Below are 12252 nucleotides of genomic sequence, written 5' to 3'. Positions count from 1 at the left end.
GGAAGCAAGAAATCCGAAGGTTTTTGAGAATAAAACTTTACACATATAGTCTATTCTTCTCGAGTCCAATAGGTTATTCAGTTAGTATTTTTTATCCAAAACAACAATGCTAAAAAAGTGATATGGTACCTGCTACTGCTAATGATGGTCCTGATGCTTATTGGTTACCGCCCCCAACTGGTATTATAAAGCTCAACTTCGATGGTGCAGTCAAAGGCCACAAGTCTACGGCTGTTGTTGTGGTTATTAATGCTGACATCGAATTCCGAGCAGATGCCTCGATGATTATCTACCAAAGTGACCCTCTACTGGCGGAAGTGTATGGTGTTCTGCTAGCTCTAAAACTAGCAAAGAGGATGCAGTATGGGAGGAGGACTGCCAGCAAGTGATCAAGATACTAGACCAAAAAGTTCCGGCTATTCCTTGAAGGGTTGGACGATTGATTGAAGTATGGGGATAGATTTTGCAAGCAAGGGCATTCAATCTCTTGTTGGCGGATCAGCTTGCCCCTATAATGAAAACGACTAGCCGACAACGGTTGATGACCGGTCCCATCGAACAGCCGCCCGCTGGCCATGCCCGGGCCCGTTATTCCGGATCGGACATCATCGGTTAGGCGGGATGTATTTGGTAGGGGCGTCATCGGGGAAGTGGAATAGACCTAACAATTGCAATTGGTCTTAAAAACGAGACGGATTATTGCTGATAATAGACGGATCTCATGATATGCGGAGTAACGAGACGGGAAAGCCGAACTAATCAATCGGCGTCGAGACAGGTTGAGCCGAAGAGTGTTCTCCTTGGTCCCACCAAGGACGTTGAGGCGGTCAGGCCACGCCGGCGGGTTATGATGGCCGCAGCACTCACGGTCGTTTTAGGTGGCATGCTCACCACCAGGGCGGATTAAAACCTCGCCCGAACATACCTTAAACCCAATGGCAATACGGGATCAAAAAGGTTATATTATTCTGAAGATATCGTTGCGCTCTCACAGCAAACCAGTGCATCAAATTTTGTTTTATTAAACGAGATGCTAATTCTTTGGTGCATAATCTCGCAAAGTATGTTACACACCAATATTCAAATCCTAGTTTTTTTCTATCTTCTTGTTTTTTGTTTTTTTTTTTGTTATGATTGTCTTAATATAAAAATAAAAATACAAGGGAAAATAAACCTGGCTATATTGCGGTATATCCACATTAATTGGGGTATATCAAATGAGACGAAATAAGGTCATTTTGAAGTAAAATAAAAAGCTCCTTAACCAAATATTTTCTAAATGGCTAATATGCCCTTGTTTAATTAACACTAAACAAGGGCAAATTCTGATTAGGTTAACTAATTGAGTTTAGATTAAAATTTTGAAATTATGAATTCAGTATATTAAACCTTTACCCGTCTTATGAGTTCGATTTCGATCAAAAAATTTGGTTTTGAAAATGTGAAAGGTCGGCAAGGTCGACGTTTGAATAAGGTGTCGGCTATGCTTCACCGGCATGGTAGGCGTTTTAATATGATGCCGACCAAATAAAACCGGCATGGTCCGTGGATGAAGAAAATGCCGACCCTTTTTAGGCCGGAATGGTCTTTGAATGAAGATTACGCCGACTATTTTGGTCCAGCAATATTACAGTCGGCGTGTAAGTATTTCCTACAATGCCGGCTATCATATGATCGGCATGCACATATTTTTTAACACTGTCTGCTGACCTGTAGTCGGCATGCTAAGAATTTATAACACTGCCGGCTGACCTGTGGTCGGCATGCACATAATGCATATACGGTAACTCTATCATGCTCAATATTCGAACTCTCCACCGCATGCCACAATCCGGAGTTATTGACAATCACTTTCACCTCCTCACATTCATCCTCAAGATCCCAAGTCTTAGTCACTGAATATGAAGCTTGGCGCCTCATGAGACGGATGACATGTTTGTGATCCTAAATACCAACAAAACAAAATGAAAAGAAATACAAAAACTTGACGCAAATTTAAGATAGATACACACTTGAATAAAAAACAAAGACGGATTGAGATTACTTATGATAGTATTATGGATCGTACATGCCCATGAGTCTTTGTATCCAAAAATAACATCTCCACCATATCTTGGGGTCCCCCTTGGAGCCTCACCGTTTTCCAGTGTAACCATCAAGTGAGGGGGAGGCATGTGGGAATTGGCTGGTTTAGTGATCACCCTCTTCTTCTTTCCGGTTTCAGTTGAAGTTGAAGCTTCGAATTGTTGAACATTAGCTTGACTTTGTTCTTCATCGCCTTCTTCTTCTTCTTCTTTCCCTGCCTCTTCAACAATATTTTCTTCGATATCCTTATCTTTATCTCCATTACCATCATCATCATCATCATCTTCATCACTTCCTCCAACATTAGGCATGTCTTGATCACCATCATCATCATTATTTTTACCTCCTCCAGCATACGGAGTGCTTTCATCAACATCATCATCACCTCTTCTACCAGATGGAATTGATTGGTCTTCATCTAGAGTCTCGTTTGAATCACTGGGTTCCGAGGGTGGTTCAGAATCATTCGGTACACGGATCTTGAGCATTCTCGACACAACGCATGCCCTTCGATGTGTTGAAGTCAAGAGTTTCTCACCAACACGAGGAGGTCTTGAAGGATGACTAAGAGCTTTCATAGCTTCATTCTTTGCCTTTTGCAACCTGAACAAGAATGATTAAGAAAATTTTTTATAGGTCGGCAGGGTCGACAAATACAACCTTGCTGGCTACACAACAGTTGGAAGAGTCGACTAAAACATTCATGCCGGCTAAACTGTAACCGGCATGGTATTATTCAAATAACCTGTCGGCTTATAAAAATTTGAACACAGTAGATACAAGGATTTTTAACCAAACCAGTCGGCAAGCTCCTTTACCCATACATTGTCGGCTAACAAACAACCGGCATGGTATTATCCAAATACCATTCCGACTTTCATAATTCAAGGCATTAGGAGATAAAAAAAATTGATATACAGCCGACAGGGTAAAAATTTATAACCAATTCGGCTAAATAAAAAAACTGCCGCCGGCAGGGTCCTGGGTTGAATAACTTGCCGACCCTGCAAGTACCAGTTATAGGTATTCAACAGCCGACAAGATCTTCAACCTAAGAGCCTGCCGGCCAAACTCTAAATATGAAAAGTCGGCAAGTTCGATAACATAATACCTTGTCGGCGTCGCAACTGCCAATTCACAATTTCTATTTTTCTGACCTAATTTGACATGCAAACATGAAATTAAAGTACTAGAGTGAGTTTAAGTATGCCCTTAATTTCTTAATCGCACCATTTCTTCTCTTGAACGGGTTCAATTTCTTCTTCTTCAACCGTTTTTTTTTTCTTCACTTTCTTAGCAACCAAACTTGCAATTCCAGGGTTGTACTCATTAGGTTTTCGATTAGCTTCTTTCATACGAGTACCCTTACGTCTTGGCAAATCCATTATTAAAGATTAATCGTAGTTTTCGAATCGACGATTTCGATGAATTAATCGACGAGTTTTGATGGTGGTGGTGGTGATGGAGCCGGTATGGTTGTGGAGGAGAAGAATAAGAGAAGAAGGAAGATGAAATGAAAAGATTAAAACTGATTTAGAGTAATAGGTTTATAAAGGGTAAGGGTATTTTTGTAACTTACCCATTAGGACTCCCCTTAAAATCCTTCAAAAGAGTCCCTTTAAAATTAAGTATACCCCAATCTCGCCAGGAAATTAAAATTGGGGAGCTTTCTTTTTTCTCTTTTCTCAGTACTAGTGTCTGGCACGTGTGTACGCGCGTGGAAGCTTAATCTGGGTCCATCACGTTGATAAAAGAGTGGGCAGTATACACAAATAGTAATGCTACATGTTTGACTATTATACCCTTGCGTTATTTATTTCTCATCAATTGTAAGGGAATAACATAAGGGTAAAATTGTCCAAATGAAATTTACAGCTTCAAAACTCTGTTCATCTACAATGCCTAAGAGCAAGGGCTATGGAGTGAGTGCTCTCATTCAATATTAAAGAGTTTCACTAGATTTGCTCAAATTAGGTGCTACTATGGAGTGACAGTACTCACTCGTTCATCAATAATCACTCGTACACTCATTGAAACGAAAGAGTGAGCTAAAGGGGAGACTAAGCGGCTGATTTTTAGCCGTTTGGTAAAAACACACATTGAGCGGCTGAATTTGGCCGTTTGGAGAGAATTTTTAGTTTATTTTTATTTTTTTAAACTCTTTTACATGGATCCCATAGGAGTTTTATAAAAAAAAAATACATAGGAGGCTGAACTTCATCCTCCTAGTCTATATTTTTGCTCTCCCACGGTCACAAACACACTCTTTCAGTTAGACTCTCACTGGTTTTGGTAGTGAATGAGTGTTAAAAACACTCATTCCATAACCCTTGCTCTAAGGGGTGTTCTCTTTAAAATACTCCCTCCGTCCCTAATATATAGGCGGAGAAGTGGGTTTCTCTTAGAATAAGAAAAAACTTTGATTTCATACATATCCATCCTCTTTCCTGATTTGCCCTTTGTACAATTTCCAACATTTGAAACATTAACTTAATTATGGTGATAACTACTTATAATAAATAAGGATAATGTATGGAAAAACTCATTTTGGAATTGAAAATCCGCCTATCCGACACTACAAATTTTCAAAATTCCGCTTATATAATAAGGACGGAAGGAGTAGTAAGTAATAGATATAAGTCGTGGAGCTTTGTTTTTTCTAGTGTTGTAATAAAGTGTTGTCATAAGGCTAATGGAAGACAATCTTTTTCTAGGGTTGCCTCCTCCTTCTTCACGTCCTCCACCACCAGCACCACCACCTTCAGGGACAGATCAACCTACAAAAAGTACTACTCAGATTACCCCAGCACATCCAGTTCCCATTCTCAAAAGTGCTCTTAAAAGAAGCAAACCCTCCGAACCACAAACTGAAGGTATCAAATTCTAATTTATTAGGGTTTCAAATGTTAAAGTATGATTTTATTTTATTTTTACAGGTAATAGGTTGATTTTTTGCTTTCTTAAGTTCCAATTTCTTTAGTTTATTTGGAATTTAGGGTTTCCATTGTAAATTTGCAAATGTACGACTGTAGTGGAAGGGAGTTCAGCTGAATTTGTGAATGAAAGAGAATTATGAAATTGTTGATAACTTGTGAGGGACAGAGGGTATTATGGTTCCAATTATGTGCATATATTTTGTAAAAATCATATCAGAAAAATTAAAACAAGATCATGCTATGATAAAATTAGGTGTTAGGTTTAGATTGTTGTTTTTCCCTGGGATACCAGGGGAGCAATGCCATTCCATGACACATTATTGATTACTGTGGTGGCTTGCATAGTTCTGATGGATCTTCATTCTTTTGGACTGTGCCTCACTGCTGAAGTGGTGACAAATTAATACTTGTACTATATTGTTTTTGACCTTACAACAGAACTGGCTGGGTCTGATTTTTTGTTGTTGTTTTTGGTTAAATTCCAAATTATTAGTTTATGTGGGATGTAGGGTTTCTTGTGAAGTTCAGTACAATATTGTTATAGTATCATTTTTCAAATTTTAGCTTGCAATACAGTTAAACTGGAAAATCTAGGGGTTAAAGTAATATCTTATTCAAAACTAAATATATGTAGACATCACTAAGGTTATAATAAAACTGTGAATGGATAGGACTTTCGAAATAGATAGCTTGTTAGTGAATCATCATTCCAGTTCCGTTAAAAACAAATTAACAAATCAATTTGTATGCTTCAAATTTTGTTCTTCCTTGGTTACCGGTGTAGCATTAATTTGCATGACATTGAGAGTTGATTATCAGAACCCCTTCTTTGAAATTTGTTGTCATTCAGTGATAATTAACTTGATTATCTTTGTGTCTTACTCGCTTCAAGTGGGACGATTGTTTTAAGCCCTAGTCTTTGTGGATTATGTTCTATCATTCATCGCTGAAGTGCTGAATAATGATAAATATATGTTATTGTTTTGACGTTACAGTAGAACCGGCTGGATCTAAGAAACGACTGACTTTTAAAACAATAGTTGATGCCTCTGAAAAACAAGTTATAGAAGCAATGCAGAAGATCAAGTTGCACATAACAAATCCGTCTAAGTTCAGCAAGGCATCTAAACTTGCTATCCAATTGATACAGGCTGGCAGTATCAGTGCAGTAACTAGTGATCACTTCATTGCCATACTAGAAGCTGCAATGTCTTCTACCACTGATTGTACAAATCCTTCTCTCAGAGCAGATTATCATGCCTTGTTGTCAGCAGCTCAGGATGTTATTGATGTATGTTGGTATATCTACTGTGTATAATATAAATATATGCACACATAAACATACTTCAATTCGTTTTACAGTATCTGCTCTATTTTTTATTTTCAGTGCCTAAATAAGAATCAGAGAAATCAGGTAACTGCATGGGCCGTGAGGGCAGTGTTGGGGAATGATCTTAGTACTGATGACAGTTTTGTGGTACTAGAACTCAACTTCAATTTGTTTTGACCTTGTGTAATGTAAAGAAGCTAATCTTCTTTTTCGCACTCTTGAATCGCTTTCTAATTTTTCTTTTGTCTAATTGGCATTTTTAGTTCTCTAAAGCCGCTGGACGGGTAAAAGAAGCCATATCCGGTCTTCCTGTTGCTACCAAGGATGAGGATGTGGAGGAGGCCGGGGCCCTGGAAGAAGAAAAAGAAATAAAGAATGTGGATTCTCAAGACCAGGAGAGCATGCTCCCTGCTACTTTTGAATCAAGTGAAAGAGTAGAATTTGATCCGTTTGGGTTGGACGCACTACTTACAGGTACATCAAAGACGGATAAAAGAGCAAATATAAAGAAAGACGCAGCAACTCTTATTACGAAGGCAGAAGAAGATTCCAAGAGATTTCTCAAGTCACAGAGAGAAGCTTTGATTCTCTGTTTAGAAATTGCTGCACACCGTTACAAACTCCCATGGTTAGAGTTAATCATTCTCATTGAACATATCCCTTTTTTGTCTTTATGTTATTCTTTTAGCATTCCAGCAGTAGTGTTTCAGTTGCTTCTTGTTTACGTTTTATTCAATTTCTTCCTATTCAGGTGCCAAACTGTAATAGATATCTTGGTGAAGCATGCCTTCGAAAATAAAGAGAGGTTCACATCTCGACAAAGGGATGCAATAGAGAAGCTTTGGACTTCTATCCGGGAACAACAGAATCGTCGGAAACAAGGGAAGTCAGTAACTGGGAAACTTGACATGAATGCATTTGAATCCCTACAAGAGAAATATGCCAACGAGAAGATTAGTATTCGACGTGCACTTGAAGGAAATGGTTCTCGTCGAGCACAACAGTGGCTAGGATAATTACCTGCTTTTCCTTCTCTTCTGTATCAAGAAGTTGATGTTAGATTGTAAGATGTTCTCACTAATACGGGTGGAAAATGATATTTTTATAATCCAGCCACTTAGTTGTCAATTACAACAATCTTCTCCCGATGAACGAATGTGTGTATCAGTTTTTAATTTGATTAATTCTACATTTATATAATTTGTATATCCGTGCGCTACCAATAATCTCCACAAGAACAAGATCCTTCACTGAAGTGGTGGAAGCGATTACGGTCTCTGACAATTATCATTCTTCTGTAAATCTTGGATAGAAGCTTTGTTGCAGAATGACAATCATCACAAACACGTAGATTCTTTACTATGCGAATTGGAGTGTTTGAAGCCGTGCTAATGAGGCCAAAAGCCATTGCCAATTTCTCGCTATGATAAGTAAGTGATGTTTCTTTCTCTTCCTCATCTACATTTAACAATACAGCTGATGTGTTTGGTACGTGACCAGCTAATTTCAGTTTCTTGCCCATCTCGACTAATTTCTCAAGTATTTCTTTAATTTGTGGGTGAGACTGGTCTCCCATTATGAACTCATGAATATAACCATTCACTTCCATTGAGCTAAACCCTGGTGCCTTCTTAATTCCGGTAGCTTTCATGGTTTTTCTCACCCCAGCAACATCATTCCATCTATTTGCTGCTGCATAGATATTTGACATGAGTACATTATAGCCACAGTTATTTGGATCCATTTCAAGAAGCCGTTTAGCTGCTATTTCCCCCAGCTGAAGATTTTTATGCTGTTTACAGGCAGCAAGCAGGCTCCCCCACACTACAGTGTTGGGATCAATGGGCATTCTGTTAATCATTTCAAGTGCCTGATCGAGTTTTCCAGCTCTGCCTAGAAGATCCACCATACAACCATAATGTTCAACCTTAGGGTTGATACCAAATTCATCCACCATTCTATCAAAAAGCCTTTGTCCCTCAGATAGCAACCCAGCATGACTGCAAGCATGCAGGGCTCCAATAAATGTAATATCATTAGGTTTCATACCCGTTCTTTGCAACTGAGAGAAGAGATCCATTGCTTCCACACCAAGACCATGCATTGCTAATCCGCCTATCATGGCATTCCACATGCATATATCCCTAGTTGAAGCTTCACTGAAGACCCTGCAAGCGCTATCTATATCCCCACATTTTGCGTACATATCGACCAAAGTGGTTGTTAATATGACATCAGATAATATCCCTTGCTTATCTATGTATGCATGGATTGACTTCCCAAGATGAAGAGCTCTTGTTTCTGCACATAGTGAAAGGAGATTCACCATGGTTATTTCATTAGGGTATATACCTGCATTTCTCATATGGCGCAAGAGTTCAAAAGCCTGATCAAGAAAATTTAACGCTGCATATCCTGAAATTATGGCAGTCCACACTGCAACATCTCTCTCACTCTTGCTTGTTCTGTCAAATATTTTTCTTGCAGTCTTTATATCACCACATTTTCCATACATATCTACTAAAGATGTGGCCAAGGTGAATGATACCTTAAATCCATTCCTGATCATGTAAGCGTGAACTTGCTTCCCTAATTTAAGTGCTCCTACAAAACCACATTCTAGAATTATACTCAGCAGCGTAATCTCATTTGGAAGAATGTTCTCATCCTGCATTTTTGTAAAAAGTTCAACCCCGTCTTCCAATTTATTGCATCTGATATAACCGGCAATCATGGCAGACCAAGATACAACCGTTTTCTGGTTAAGTCTATTGAAAAGCCTTCGAGCTAGAGCTATGTTTCCGCATTTAGCATACATATCTAGCAAAGCAGTATTAATTGGAACACCCACAGATCTAATGTCACTGTTCTTTACCACATAAGCATGAATAAGTCTAGCCATTTTAGGACTTCCAAGGTCAGCAAAGAGATTCACCATATTTAACATAGCAACTGCACTTGGCTTTACCTGCAGGAACTGCATTTCACTTATAAGATCCAACGCTTTGCCATAAGATTTACTCCTAGTGTAACCTCTAATCATTGTACTCCAGGTAACAACATCTCTTTCTCTTTCAAGCATTCTATTAAACATACTGCAAGCAGATTCTACATTGTAACACTCTGTGTACATCTGAATCAACGCGTTGAGTACGAAGACATCCCAATCTAAACCAACTTTCAGAACAAACCCATGAATCTCTTGGCCTTGTTTAAGACTCCACGACAGCTGACTACAAGCTTTGAGAATTGACGGAATGGTGAAAGTATCAATCTCAGAGTCTGTTTCTCTCATGTAAGCATAGATTCTTAATGCTTGTATAGGGCTGTTGTTCCTTACGTAGGAGGTTATGATAAAATTGAACAATGATGCAGGGCTAGAATGCCGCTGGAAGAATTCAAAAGATATCGCATGGTTATGATTATATTGAGTTTTAATCATGTGGGCATGAATTTGTTTGGTTTCATCTAAGTTGATTATGTGTTTATCTTGTGGTGAAAAAGAAGAAGAAATCTGTTCGTGTTGATTATTGAACTTGATTTTAGTGTTTTGGAGCTTATGAACTGTGAACGGAATAAGTGAAGAAGTGAAATAGGATTTATTTGCTCCCATTAATAAGTCCATGGTACTGAACATCTGAAAAGAGATGGAAGTTTAGTGGGAAAACAAAAAGAGAAAAATTATCTTTAAATCTTGTACCGAAATCTAATATTATCCATATTCCAAATTTGTTCACCCTAGTATCTAGCCTGGCTAGTTTTGGGCCTAAAAATTTCTTCTCCCAATTTATTCAAATGATTATGGGGGGTCTAAAATGGCTGAATAGACCAATGTACACCCAATTCATATAAATAGAAATCTTTCTATTTTCACGGGGAAAAAAGAAAACCCTAAAAACTTTCAATTTTTTTTTCTTCTAATCTTTACAAATCTTATAACCTAATCAATAAAAATTTGTAATCTTTTATCAACAACCACCTATCTGTAAGGTAAATTCTCAACAAACACATTCTCATAAACTCATTATTCATTGGTTTAAGTATCTAAAATCGATTTTTCTACAAATCAAAATCCCTGACCCTATCCAGAATCGATTTATGTTGAAGCATCATATATACCGATTCTGCTATTTTCTCCCCCTCCATGAAGAACATGCACCAGAATAGGCTTATAGAGTAATTAACATCTACCAATTATGGGTAGGATCAGAATATAAAAAGACATAATAGGAATCTATTTATAAATGCATTAACATAAGCCGATTCCTGGTATTTTTTAAGTTATGTATTAGGTCACAAAAATTGGTTCATCAGATGTTCCTCATATACCGATTTTTTTGGTTTGATTTCTCTGTATAGTTTTATACCCAAAATTGTGTTACATATGTTGTGTTTATATACTGATTGTGTAGCATCAGAGATTTCGCAGTTGTCTTATAAACCGATTTTTTTTTTAGATATGGTCTTGACTCACTTGCACTTTTTTTAATTGGGTCATGGAACAAGAAGATGGTGCCAGACAACCAGAGGTTATAAATAGGAGCATGTACAAGTTCGTCTATGGTAGGGAGACCAAGTTGGAACATAAATTGGCACTTGCTGACCAACTTTCATTGGAAGAGATCATTAGATTTGCCAGAAGAATGAGGGATAAAATTGCAGCTCTGAGGGAACAAGACGGAGATGTGAATACTCTGTGCGCAGAAATGGCTGAATCCACTGTTGTCAATTTTGTTGTTGTTGTCGCTGCCAATGTGATGTAGTTTTGAAAGTGGTAGTAAAGTTCGTTCAACTCTGATTGTGTAAAGGTTTGATTTAAGAACTAAGAATAAAAATACTAAAAATATATTCACAAGGTTGTCACGAATATCGAGAGGTACTGAGACTTAGGATTTCACCACTAATCACATTCAATTGGTTCATATGATGACTCATAACAATTCTAGCTCTTTTGTTGACTCTTTTCTTTGCCAAAAGTAGATTTTATAAAGCATTAGATGTAAATCACAAGCATGACGCATCAAAAGTTCCTAAAACCCAACATCCGACATCAAACAAAATCACAACTAATCAAGAAAAATCATAAATCGATTAAAACAAGTGCAAAAGTCATAAAGAATCAATTATAGTTACCAAGTGATTGTGAAATAGAGCTTCCTCCATCATCCCAGTGTTGGGGTTTAGCTCCTCTTGTCAAAAACACGCTCAAAATATTTAATCATGGCTCAAATAGGTGTTTTTATTGAAGAAGTGAATCTGTAACAGATATAATTGTTACAGAATCCACGGTTACGGAAGCTGCCCTTACAAATAAATTCTAACAGGAATAGTTGTTGCAAAGCTGTTACAAAGGTATTGGATTTGAAAGATTAGGTAACGGTTTCTTGCTAAGTTGCGAAGTGTTCTACGACGTTGTTCTTCAGCAGAAGAAACGTCTTCTCTACAACTCTTGATTTTCACCTCTGCAGCTTCACCAAGCCCTCAGATCGGTCCCCCAAAGTCTCGACTCCCTTCTACGAACTCTCAGCAACTTATATATAGCCAACAGAGCGATTTAATCTCCCCAAAACTTCTCGAAATCTCTTCTTTTCTTTTCTTGGCAGTTACGACAATAATCTCTTCCCAAAATTGTTTTACGCGTTTCTGAGCTTTCCAACTTATCTCAAACTCTTCCTTAGAAAGATATGTATCTTTGGGAAGAGTTTCTTGCCTTTAGTCTTCCTAGAATTCCAAAAATAAGTCATACAGAGACCCGTGCAAAACTCAAACTCTGTTTCCTTTTTCCGGCTTATCCAGACCAATTCGATTGATTCCAGCGCACATACCAGGCCTTTTTAGTTGAATTACGTCCATCCCAGCAAATTTCAGTGATTGAATCTCACTAAAAAATCTTCGAAATCC

The 12252-nt window shown here is 38.0% G+C and overlaps 2 protein-coding genes across 2 annotated transcripts; one reads left to right on the top strand and one right to left on the bottom strand.

Annotated features, from left to right (window-relative positions):
- Positions 1–4714: 4714 nt before the first annotated feature.
- On the top strand, positions 4715–7570 carry LOC113349956. The gene is made up of 5 exons (XM_026594005.1): positions 4715–4958; positions 6017–6312; positions 6409–6498; positions 6615–6979; positions 7103–7570. The coding sequence occupies exons 1-5, from the start codon at positions 4778–4780 to the stop codon at positions 7365–7367; spliced, it is 1197 nt and encodes a 398-aa protein (XP_026449790.1). The 5' UTR covers positions 4715–4777; the 3' UTR covers positions 7368–7570.
- Positions 7543–10005, bottom strand: LOC113349955 (pentatricopeptide repeat-containing protein At4g21065-like). The gene has a single exon (XM_026594003.1). It carries the CDS (start codon positions 9986–9988, stop codon positions 7568–7570), a length of 2421 nt encoding a protein of 806 aa, XP_026449788.1. The 5' UTR covers positions 9989–10005; the 3' UTR covers positions 7543–7567.
- Between the last annotated feature and the right edge of the window lie 2247 nt (positions 10006–12252).

Source organism: Papaver somniferum, chromosome 2 (assembly GCF_003573695.1).
Source record: "Papaver somniferum cultivar HN1 chromosome 2, ASM357369v1, whole genome shotgun sequence".
Classification (NCBI taxonomy): Eukaryota; Viridiplantae; Streptophyta; class Magnoliopsida; order Ranunculales; family Papaveraceae; genus Papaver; species Papaver somniferum.
Note: the sequence above shows the minus strand (reverse complement) of the source record. Positions and strands in the feature narration are given on the sequence as shown.

Bases quoted from the DNA above. Each gene is read 5' to 3' on its own strand.
- LOC113349956 (XM_026594005.1), top strand. From the start codon at position 4,778: ATGGAAGACAATCTTTTTCTAGGGTTGCCTCCTCCTTCTTCACGTCCT. The intron at 6,313-6,408 runs GTATGTTGGTAT...TTTTATTTTCAG, and splicing joins CAGCTCAGGATGTTATTGAT to TGCCTAAATAAGAATCAGAG. The intron at 6,980-7,102 runs GTTAGAGTTAAT...CTTCCTATTCAG, and splicing joins CACCGTTACAAACTCCCATG to GTGCCAAACTGTAATAGATA.
- LOC113349955 (XM_026594003.1), bottom strand. From the start codon at position 9,988: ATGTTCAGTACCATGGACTTATTAATGGGAGCAAATAAATCCTATTTC.